The sequence below is a fragment of the Tasmannia lanceolata genome, unplaced genomic scaffold, assembly GCF_043159265.1.
Source record: "Tasmannia lanceolata isolate RefF3 unplaced genomic scaffold, GAP_Taslan_0.1 ptg000013l, whole genome shotgun sequence".
NCBI classification, from domain to species: Eukaryota; Viridiplantae; Streptophyta; class Magnoliopsida; order Canellales; family Winteraceae; genus Tasmannia; species Tasmannia lanceolata.
The window spans coordinates 19237814-19250111 of record NW_027518690.1 but is presented as its reverse complement, the minus strand read 5'-3'; the positions used below and the strand labels follow the sequence as shown (position 1 = coordinate 19250111).

General features: G+C 35.9%; 1 protein-coding gene and 1 long non-coding RNA gene across 2 annotated transcripts in view; both read left to right on the top strand.

The window, feature by feature from the left end:
* The first annotated feature begins 6150 nt into the window (after positions 1-6150).
* Positions 6151-6591, top strand: LOC143891049 (transcription factor IBH1-like). Its single transcript, XM_077395702.1, has one exon. The coding sequence runs from the start codon at positions 6151-6153 to the stop codon at positions 6589-6591; it is 441 nt and encodes a 146-aa protein (XP_077251817.1).
* LOC143889930 (uncharacterized) overlaps positions 6592-12298 on the top strand; it is a 32026-nt gene continuing 26319 nt past the window's right edge. Inside the window, exons 1-2 of the long non-coding RNA XR_013254997.1 lie at positions 6592-6788; positions 7178-7228. This is a non-coding gene — a long non-coding RNA (uncharacterized LOC143889930). The remainder of the gene's footprint in view (positions 6789-7177; positions 7229-12298) is intronic.

The following is a 12298-nucleotide window of genomic DNA, read 5'->3' as shown; positions in this document are numbered from 1 at the left end:
TAGACATGACAAAAATACGTTATCTTCTTTTTCAACTTTTTCATCACTTTTCTCTTCATGATAGTTTGCTTGTTCCCGAGCCTTTTGATGATAATTTTTTTTCAATATGACCATACTTTTTGCAATAAAAATATTGTGGTGAATTTTTATTTTAATTTCCACTATCCTTATATCACTATGATTTGATCTTTTGCAAATAGAACAAAATAAAGAAGTAGATTCATGGTTACCTCCACTTTGATTTTTCTGATAACCACTGAATTGGCCTCTACCTCTTCCTCTGCCGAGGAATCCACCACGTCCACGACCTTTTCCTCCTTGGAAACCTTTATTCAAATCATCAGTTCTTTTCTTCGAATCCACTTTTGATTGAAACGCTTGTTCTAGTGGATTTTCTGTAGTCCTATTCAATCTCTGCTCATTTGCTTGCAAAGAACCCATTAATTCATTCGTAGAATATTTAGTTAAATCTTTAGACTCTTCTATGGCAGAATTTATTTGGAAGACCCCTTAACACTTTTTCAACAATTTTTTGATCATCTAATTTTTCTCCATAAGTTCTAATTTGATTTACAATTGAACTAACTCTAGAGAAAAAAACTTGAATTGATTCACAAACTTTCATATTCAAATTCTCAAAATCACGACGAAGGGTTTGTAACTTAACAGAAATTACCTTCGTAGTACCTTGGTATTCTTCTTGAAGCAAATCCCATGCTTCTTTCGATGTAGTTGCAGCCATGATCCTTGGAAATATTGGTTCATCCATAGCTTGTTGGATGTGGAAAAGAGCCCTTGCATCTTTCTTTTTACTCTCCTTTAATTCGTTTGTTTGTGCCGTGGTCAATCTTTCCACTTCTGCAAAATTTTCATACCCATTCTCCACCAATTCCCATAATTTATAAAACATAAATAACGTCTTCATCATAATAGACCAAAATTGAAAATTTTCACCTTTAAATAAAGGAACGCTTTGCTGAAAATTTGCAGAATTGGTCTTACCTGCCATGTTGCGAACTTACCGAACCCTTGCCGGTGTTCTCTTGAACTCGCCCTGGCTTTTCTCCTCTCTACTCGATTGAGTGATCCCATGACCTTCTGCTCTAATACCACTTTGTAGGATTTGATCAACAAGAAGAATAGATAAAGAAGATGAATAGAAGAGGAATTACTAACAGAAGAAGAAGAACGTCACTTTTTTATTCCATCTTATTCACATATGAAACTACTGACATAGCCTCTTTAAATAGATGTAGCTATTGGTTACAAAAAATCACACGTTACTGTCTCTTTTGTCCTACCTACACATGGATTCTAAATAGTTAAACATCTTCCCTGTTAACTAGCTACTTGACCTAATCTTTCAACCTAAGATAAAGACGAAAGATAAATTCTAGAATAACAAGACTCCTTGATGAGAACTACTTTCTCAAGACCAACCCAAGTCTAGCTCACGTTCTATATGGGTGGGGCCACTACACTACGTTTGAATTATGTTTCCAAGAATTATGCGATTTGTTAGGCAATTTCGTAGAAGACCATTTCATGTTTCACTTTTGCAGGAGAGAACAGCTACCCAGGCTTACTTTTTAGAAGATTTTGTCTTCTTCATTTAATTCCTTTGAATAAGACAAAATTTGAGCAGCGCCTCTTAGTCGGCGAGGCCTCAGAGAAAGCAGAAGACCTTATACCGCTGTCACCTGGCGGCATGCTCTCGAAACCAATTCACTGGAGTGAGACAGAGGAGAGTGAAATTTCGTGTGTAGGGGTGACATCCTTAGATCTACGAAGGAACGCCAAAAGAGAAGACAGCTCTCTGGGCCCCTACCGACGATGGGGCTGCCCTCACATGCAACAGCTCATCCGCGAAATGCTTCTGTGATGGTCCCTAGCAAATCCCATATAATAATATCTTTTCCCCTTTCTCTTCACTTCTCTGGTGGTGTTGATGTCATTTGGATAATGACTTTGTTATGCCAACGCCAATAGCATTGATATGTTGAGGTGGACACGTGGACTTTACTAATCCCATCATTAAGCATAATAAATTGTTGGTTAAGGAGTCCAATTTGTAAAAATACATTGCATGTGAAGCTAAAGGCAGGGGGACCACGAGTTCGCTATCTCGTGATTTGAAGGCATCAATAAGTTATCTATATGCTTCTTCCTTTTCTTCTTTTTTGATTGGTATACTGGGATTAGGCAGGACCCCGACCAGATATATTGATAAAAAAAAAAAAACAAGAGGATATTATCTGAAGCCTTAAACTAATCAATATGCTTCTTCTACATGTCTTTCTCCTCTTCTTGTGCAAAGGAAAGGGAAATGATATCAACACTCCAATGTTTTGACATCGTGCTCTACTAGCTTGTCTTTTAGCATTTAAAAGGCTGCAAACAGGTTATTACAGTTTCCAAAAAGCTCTCACAAGCCCATTAAATACTAAAAGACAAGCAAGGAGAGCCTGGATATCAAAACATTGAAGTGCTGATATCATTTCCCAAAGAAAATTGTGAAAAAAACAAATTTGCTCTTTGCCAATTTTCTAACACCCACTTTTTGGGCTTCATGAGTGAAACGTGGACATGATCAGATCCATTGATCACATTTCTTTCGACCCTGCTTTGATTAGACAACTCTACCCGCTTGATCACCGAAACCTAGTTTTAGGGTTCCTTGCTATTAAAATCTAACCATTGAATTTTTGTAATCCTTTATCTTATGAAATGGGTTATCAGTTCATCATGGGCCCAACACCATTAGGTCTCTACATGGTGCTTTACAAGATCAACGATCTTGATCGATTACACATTTACGTATTCCATGGGACCAAAAGATTTACTGTTGGGATTGATTCTGACTGTGATTGTCCCCATAGCAGCACTCTTGTAAAAATTTAAGTGGGTCCAGCCTGTTTAGATGATCTAATCTGTTCATTAATTTGCTGGTCGGAGATAGGCTATGCCCCAAAAATCGTCTCCATAGGATGATTCGCGCGCGCTCAAATATGTTTATTGCAAAATAGACTTGAGAAAGTTCGAGAAAAGATAGTTCAAAAACCCACACAAATCAAAGGGTTGCATTCATCATGTGGAGAAGATTTTTGCGGCACAGCCTATCTGCAGCGGGGACCAACAGATGAACGGGTTAGATCATCTATATAGGTGCATGCGTCTTACTGTACTTTTTGGTGGGAATATATTTACAAGCACATGTATCATGTAAAGAAGACACTTGGTACGAAACGATCACAATCCATGCAATACCTAGCCATACGATAATGAAGTGGTTAAGATATTCCTTGTAGGGATGCTACTCGGGTCAGGTTAGGTCGGGTTGAGGCCGACCCAAACCGACCCGAGGTATCATTTACTAAACCAGAACCCGACCCAACCCCAGGAACTCATTTTTCCAACCCAAACAGGATCCGACCCGAGTTTCACTGGGTCGGCCCGAGCTCTCAACCCGAACCGGACCCGAACTCAAACCACGTTAGGAAAACTCAATCCAAACGTGACCCGAAAGATACCCACCGGAGCCGACTTTTTTTCGGGTTGAATCCGACCGGAGTTGCACCCCTAATTCCTTGTTAAATATTATTCGTTGTTACTCAAGGACAATGATCGAGTGGCTATGTTTTCCTTTTTTGATATTTTAGTATTTTTATTTCACTTCATGTCTTAATTTTTATGATTTTTTGTTCATTTAAATTCATGTTTTTTAATTCCCTACTCTTGGGCTATTTTTTTTTTTTTAAATATGTTGTTTGTTGAAATACCTATAACTTTTTTTACAATTTTTCTAATAATATTTTATCAGCATCCTCTAAAGTGACAAAATTATTCCTTACAACATGATGAAAAATAAGGACCACCGTGAAATGTATTTTCAATTATCAAAATGTTGAAACTAATAGAGTAGGCATGTTTTATGGTTTTAATTAGGAGAGTAGGTGAGTAATTTGTTGGATTTCGGTCTTCCATGTTATAATTAAGTACCACATGTTCAACAATACTCTTGACTTGCAAGGTGCAAGAGTTTGTCTTTTCCATAGTTTTAAAACTGCCCCTCGTCATTGTAGACTCCTCCGAGTCGACTCTCTTCTTCTTGGCCGCGTTCCGCGAGTCAATAAAAACTCCTTTGACTCTTTACTCAGCTGCGCTAACTGAGTACTCAACCGCATCGACTAGAATTTTCTTCGATTGCATTTTGACCTGCATCCGTGTTTCAAAACAAGGGTCTTTTCTTTTTATTAATCTATGGATCACTGACTTCAACCGATTCAGGTTGGATCAAAAGAGTCACCAACCGAGCCACATAATGTTTCCAAACGATTCAAAACCTATATCGCGCAATGGCCTTACATCCCCTTGGACCTGAGTTGACACAGAGTCGTCGGGAATTTCATCAAATTCGCCAACCCACTAACAATATTGTAATTGCTCATTTCCATGGCTTATCACACAACACGATTGCATTTGGATTGCTGGAATAAGGAATTGGAATCAGTGATTCCCCTGTGTAAACATAATGGTTAACAATTAAAGTAAAAATTTAATTAAAAAATTCAAATAAAACTTTTATTTTCACTGGGGTGAAATGACAATACCACCTGTTGGGGCGGGAAACAAATTTTGATATTTTTCTCCGTTTAATTCCATTCCAGTGTCTTTTCCAACATCTGATTCCCTTCAATTTTTTTGATCCAAACACTGAAATCAAGCAGAGTCAAAATAGATATGCTACGCGTTTGGATTTCTGGTTGGGTGCCAGAATTGGTATTTGATTCCAATTCCGTCGATTATGGAGTTTGGTCGAAAAAAGAGTGGAATCAAGGGGGTAGAATTGACACTGGGGCGGAAATAGGGGGAGGGGAGATGCCGGAATCTATTTTCCGCCCCAAGAGATGGTATTCTGATTCCACCCGAGTTGGAATGGATTTTTTACTACATTTTTTAATTAAATTTTTTATTCAATTTTTCTCATTCCATTGAATGGAGAATCGGAATATGATGTCGATTCTGATTTCTGATTCCGGCAATCCAAACACAACCTAGAAGTGTAAGTGTGTGTGTGTGTGTGTGTGAGAGAGAGAGAGAGAGAGAGAGAGAGAGAGAGAGAGAGAGAGAGAGAGAGAGAGAGAGAGAGAGAGAGAGTTTTTCCTAACATTTGTTTAAACAGAATTTTTCCTAACATTTGTTTAAACAAATATGAGAAGAAAAAAATATACCAATCTCCACAGTTATCAATATTTAGAAAGAAATTATAATACACTCAAACAATTTGTTTCTTCTTATCTTCCCCCTTATCTTCCCCTAAATGAATAATGATTCAGCATCTAAGTTATTTTAGTGCCACAAGACATTTTCTAGTGAGTCACCACACACAAGATTAGAGAACTTTATGCTGTTCTCCTTAAGGTTATAAAGTGGAGGAGTAGAATTCTTCCAACCATATATTATTAGAATTTAATATAATGGAAATACAGAAGGAATAAGAAAAACCAACAGGGAAAGCAAAGAAAGAAAAGAAAGGAAAAGGTTCTGGTCACCCAAGTGGGTCATGAGAACCATGTGCTATCATGTGGTGGTTTTCCCCTTTGAGGACCCACCTCCCACTACTCCATACCAATACCCCTTGATTCCTAAGTTTCCTTCCTCTCCCACCATCCCTTCTTCATCTCCATGCTCCTCTCTCTCTTCTTCTCCACCTCCATTAACTCACATTTCAAACCCCAAATTTTTATTTTTATTTTTCTCTTCCCTTAGCACCCAATTCAAGAACAAATCATGAGAATTATTTCTCATATTCTTGTCTGATCTTTTGCTTGTTTCATGCTTGTTCTGTGCATCTATTTTGAAAATCTTTTACCCTTTTCTAAGACAAGAAAACTAGGAAGCAAAAGACATTCTGCTCTCTCTCTCTCCTCTTTTATTGGTTCTGTCAGAGAAGATTTTGCCTTTTCGGTCACTGAACAAGTCGGCCCCCTTTGTGTCAGAGGAAAATCTCCACCAATAACAGTACAAAGAACCCCATTGAAACCCTACACCAAAATCATTCATACTGTTCAAATAGAAGAAAGTTACGTGGGTTTCAAAGTACCACCAATAACAGTAAAAAAAAAAACCCATAACGTATTCTTCTCAGCCATGCACTCTATTCTCTCCTCTTCCAAACTTACTTCCCTTAAACCCATTTTAGCTTCTCGCTTCATAAAATCCCTTTCAAAAATAAACCACCATAAACCTTCTTCCTCTTACGCTGCCATACTGAGCCGCAGCCGAAGAATCAAGGTCGCGGCCGAGGCTTCCATGGCTTCAGCTGCGGGGTCGAAGAGAGCTTGGAGTCGAGCCATTCTTCGAAAGCTGCGAGCCCGAGCCAGCGGCCGTGTTTTGGGTCCACCCAAAGTGGTTTTGGGCAAAAGGAAGAGGGGTCAAGAGCCGAGCCGAGCTGATGAGCTTCGACGGCTTGTGCCGGGTGGGGAAGCCATGGATTTCTGTAGCTTGTTGGACGAAGCCGCAGATTATATACGATGCCTTTCGACCCAGGTACAGGTCATGGAGAATGTTGTGGATTCATTGTCTCTTTAGGGCTTGTTTAAGCTTTTTTATGAAAAAGTTATACATGGATGAAAGAAGAAAAAAAATAAGAAGATGAACAAAGGAATATGTATTTGAATAGATAGAGAGAGAAAGGTGTTTGGATTACAGTTTATTCGCTTATAGTCCCCAAGATGGAGTTTATTCATGAAAAGCTCTGTATGAAGCTTTGAGATCAGCCACTACAGGTATATTGTAATTAGATAGATGTTTGTAAAAAGGTCCATGGATTTTATTAAATGTGAATTTTAACTAGGCCAGATTACTAGAATTTTATTTTGTGTAGATTTTTAGAAGATAAAGAAATCACCCCCCTCCCTCTATTCCCCCCTTTCTATCTCTCTCCCTGATGCAGTTGGAAAAAACCGGAGGTACCTCGTTTCCTAACAGAGGCAAAATAGATAAAATAAAGAAAAAGGTGGGCCCTTCAGACACCCTGTAAGGAATACAATACTTTGATCACCGTCGAAGGGAATGATAATTTGCCCTGCATCACACACACACTCTCTCTCTCTCTCATATCTGATATTCTACCTTTTAGACTACATGGAAACTAAACTAATAGTTAGTTTTGCAGGTAATACGCAAGACTGGGGTCCTTATCTTGAAGGTTGTCAAAGATCTAAGGGTAAGATACTGTGCTTGTAGAGTCAAGCAGACTCTAAAAAGCCTTGGTTCATTCCATATATGATTTACTTTCTTTGAGATTCAATTTTTTTTAGTATCCTTCGCTTAGGCCACTTTTAAAATTTTATGATGTTTATGGAATTATTTAATTTTTTTTTCAAATTTCTAATAAATCTTGGTTCCTTTTTTCTATGTTTATCTTCTTTGTTTTGTTAAATTTTATCTTTTTAACTATAACATTATTATTTAAAACTTTTTAGGGTTTAATATTTTTTGCAAGCGGATGAACTTTTATCTTTTTTTTAAAAACAGATCTTATCTTTTTTATTGCATTTATTACTTTGTATTTATTAAGTTTGGCTTCTTTGTTTATATTTTTATCTTCTTTGTTTTGTTAATTTTTTTTTAAAATTAATACAGTATTCTTTTAATTTTTTTAGGGTTTAACTTTTATCTTTTTTTTTAATACGAATTGTTTTCTTGTTTATTATATTTATTACTTTGTATTTATAAATTTCTAGGATTTTTATATTATGTCTTTTTCATTCATTATATATATATATATATATATATATATATATATATATATATATATATATATATATATATATATTAAATGTGTTATTTTCATACTTTTAAATTCAAATTTTATTTTATTTTTGTACTCCTTTTTACGTTAATTATTTTTCTATTTTATGATGTATGTGGAATTTTCTAGTTCTATTTCAAATTTTATAAAAAGTCAATTGTAAATGCCTATTTTTACCAAATAAATTCATAAAACACACAATTTTTATCCTATTTGACTTTAATAATCAGTTTTGGACTCAAAATCAATTCTCAAAATCCAAAATGAATAGGGCTTTAACTATCCATCATATAACAACATCTATTCGGAATTTATCTTTTTTTTCGGGATACTTCATCCTCTAGAAATTACACTTTTAAGTATCATTTCGGAAATTTATCTTTTTTGAGATACTAGTAATTATACTTTTAAGAAAAAAAAATTAGTAAAAAAAATTAAACTTTGAAGTCCATCTGAATGCATAGTAGTGTCAAGGCATTACAATATTCCTAGCTATTGTAACCCATTGGAATATTTCAGTGCCTCTTTGAATTTAATTTGCTTTAAAATGGTTCTTATTTCTTCATCTTAAAGCTCGTTTTATTAACACTTTTATTTTTTATTAATATTAAGTCGGCTCTTCTACAACTTAAAATGTTCTAGAAACTTCCTAACTGTTTCTATAACAATTACTACTGTTTAAACTACTACTTTTACCACTGTTACTATATTATTACTAATATTAAGTCGGCTCTTAGTATTGCCGCTTTCAAATTCTCATTGTAAAACCCATCGTTACCAACTTCAACTATAACTTTATAACTAGGTCTCGTGCCTGATCTTTCTTTTCAAATGTTATACACAGGAAACTTTAATTCTTAGTAGCTTCTTTAAGAAAATTTTGACTGAGGGTTTAAACTATTTCCATTCACATTATTCTTCGGCATATACAAAAAAATATTGACAAGTATATTGCTTTTTTATAACAACTTTAACATTACAAAGAAATAAATTATTCTCTTTCTAGGCTCATAATAGAAGACACATGTCCAAAAATATCCACCTTTAGAAATAAAAAAAAAAAATTTCTCTCTAGGTTTATAAAAAAATGACTACTTAATTGAGACTAGAAATCACATTTCTAGATATAGAGAGAAGAAGATTGCTCATTATTCTAACAAAAATACTAGGATATTCCTCTCCCTTAAACTTGAAAAACTTCATATCATAAACAATCGCAAGGAACTTTTAAAAAATAGTCATCATTCTAAACACAATTTTCATAAGCAAAACATATGAAGCAAAAAGTTACCTTGAAACTTGAATTTTAGAAATAAAATCCACTTTGATAGACCCTCACTCTTTTATTTTGTAGATGATTTTGATTGATGAACCAATTTTTTTATAAACTAAACTTGAAGAACTTTTCGTCGGTATATCATATATTATTATTTGATTATGATAAACTTTTTAAATTTTTGAATGGAGTGTGCTTAAATTTTAAGGATTGTACTTTAGATACCAAATATTGATGGCTTTAATACCAAATATAGTTAGCTTTGATGCCAATTATTGACCCCAATAAAATGGATCATTGTATAAAATATATACGGAACTTTCTAATACAAAAGAAAAAAAAACATATGAAATATAAAGATACCAAACCAAGGGACTTGTATATAGCTCCACTAAACACAAAGATGGTCACCAAAATAAAACTTGTGTGTATCAAATTACTTACAACCGAACTTGTCTTCTTCTCTTATTTCTTCTTATTCTGGTTCTCTTTTCTTGTACTTTTTTTTATTCATATAGGTATATATATCTAGACGACAGAAATAGCCTATTTGCAAAGCGGGGGTAAGGCTGCGTACATCTTGCCCTCCCCAGACCCCGCAATGGCGGGAGCCTAGTGCACTGGGCCGCCCTTTATATATATATATATATATATATATATATATATATATATATATATATATATATATATATATATATATATATATATATATATATATATATATATATATATATATATATATATAGAGAGAGAGAGAGAGAGAGAGAGAGAGAGAGAACGGTTTCTACACACAAGTGTAGATAAGTTATCTACACACTAGCTTAAAATACAGTGGAGGGCATATTGTTTGGGTGATCCAAACCATTCATTTGATTGGCCCTCACATAGATAGGGTGTCCACAAAAAATCAGCTCCATAGGATCATCCCAACCCTATAATTTGTGGAGGTAAAATAGACGTGTATAAACCTTCACAAATTTGTTCATTTTTTGCCTCCACGGTTCGAAGGGTTAGGATGATCCTATGAAGCTTATTTTTTGGGCACACCCTATCTATGTGAGGGCCAATCAAATGAATGGTTTGGATCACCCAAACAATTTGGGCCCCCACTGTATTTTAAGCTAGTGTGTAGATAACTTATCTACACTTGTGTGTAGAAACAATTTTCTCATATATATATATATATATATATATATATATATATATATATATATATATAGAGAGAGAGAGAGAGAGAGAGAGAGAGAGAGAGAGAGAGAGAGAGATGTATATATAGAACAACAAAACTCCTTAACCCTTTTGCTTTTCACATGCACATCCGTCAGACATGGCATGAGATATGGCTGCACACATATTCATGTGTTTCCACAAACACATAATGGTGTAGTCGGAAGCTCGAAGAACGAGTTGGGGGTTGATTGTTGTCGACCTCCAATCAAATAAACCTTTGAATCCATGAAGGGTGTTCTATGAATCCACGAAGAACAAGTAAAATACTACTTTCTGTAAAGGAAGAAAGAATAAAGTTCTTTGATTTCAGAAAATGAAAAATATCAAACGTGCAAACAAAGCCCTTGCACATGGGTTTTATATAATATAGTAACCCCATCTAAACAAACTCCTATTACCATACTATAACTCAAACTACCTAAATAAACTTAGAATCAGCTACCTACACTCTTAATAGTCCTAAACAACAAAGGATATTGGACCACTTAATCTAGTAAAAAGAAACGCGTTGCAAATTGGCAACTTTTTCTAGAGACGTTTTAGCTTTTCATTTTTTGTTAAATCCTTATCATCATTTGCTAGGAGATGTGTATACATCATTCCCCTCCACTTGAATAGAACTCGACTTTGAATTCATTGGTGACGTCGTCATAGCATCTCCAACCTCAAAGACTTTGGCATGTCGACGTTTGGCCTCTTTGGCATTGTACATAGCATTAGACTCAATGAGCTTATTTTTCTTCTTTTGACACCTTTATATATCCACTTCTTCTTGGATTTGGCAAGGTATTCCTTTTTCGTTAAAAACGATTGCCCCCCCCACTTGAGAAAATTTAGGGTCCTCCTCTACTTTTGATGTGCACATAACTTGGTGCATCACCAAGGATTACCCGAGAGCACAAATGGTATGGATAAGATCTTTTGTGTTTTGTTCCTTTTCATGTTCTTCTTCATGTTCAACACCAACCGCTAAATTTGTAGTACGTCAACCACCTTGGGGACACTGGTTGGATTTGTGACCAACTTGGTTGCGCTTGTAGCACATGATCCGTTGTTCGAATTGTGATTCTTACGAATCATGCAGTGGGATTGGGACCGTTGCTGAAGTAGATAGGATATCTCCACGTCCTCTTCCTCGCGTCGGGAACGCTTGGACAGACTTGCTCATCCCAACAGGAAGATCCAAAAACTGCCTTCTTTTTCGCCGTCAAAACCATCGTCTGTGGTGTCTCTACCACAGCTTGACTCATGTAAAAAGTTCTCTGAGCCGGACGATCGAGCATTGTCTCAACTCGCTCTATCGGCTTCAGATAATGTCCAAACCGTGTGAAGAGTTACCTTTCCTGGCAAAGACCGTCGATGTAGCATGCCACTCGTTGTGTCTCGACCTCCGGAATATCGTTCCTAGATGATAGTTTGTAGAACTCCTCTATGTATTCTTGCATTGATCTACTTCCTTGTCGGCAATTTTAGTACTGCTGGAAAAGTATTTGCTCATAATCGATGGGCAGAAATCTCTTACGAAGGATTTGACACATCCGTGCCCATGTCCAAATCGGTAACTTCCCCATCCTTATACGAGAGAGTTGGAGTTGCTCATACCATGCAGAAGCTTCTCCTTTAAGCTTGATCGGCACTAGTTTTGTCTTCTTCTCATCGGGTACCTCCATATGGTCAAAAAATTGCTCTACTGCTACAAGCCAATCGAAGAAGTCTTCTATGTGAGATTGGCCATTGAACTCGTGCAAATACACCTTAGTATGATAGTCGCGATCACTAACCGTGCTTAGCGAAACATGACCGCTTGCATACCTCGGATGATTGATGTCTTCGAATTCCTTCTCGCTAGAGTAATCATCATCGAGAAAATACATAATGTCAGGGCTGGGACGTTGAACTCGATGCAAAGCTTGAGCATGCTGTCGCCGATCACCATTGTAAATATAGGGTTGCTTGCACTAAATAGGATTCAACCG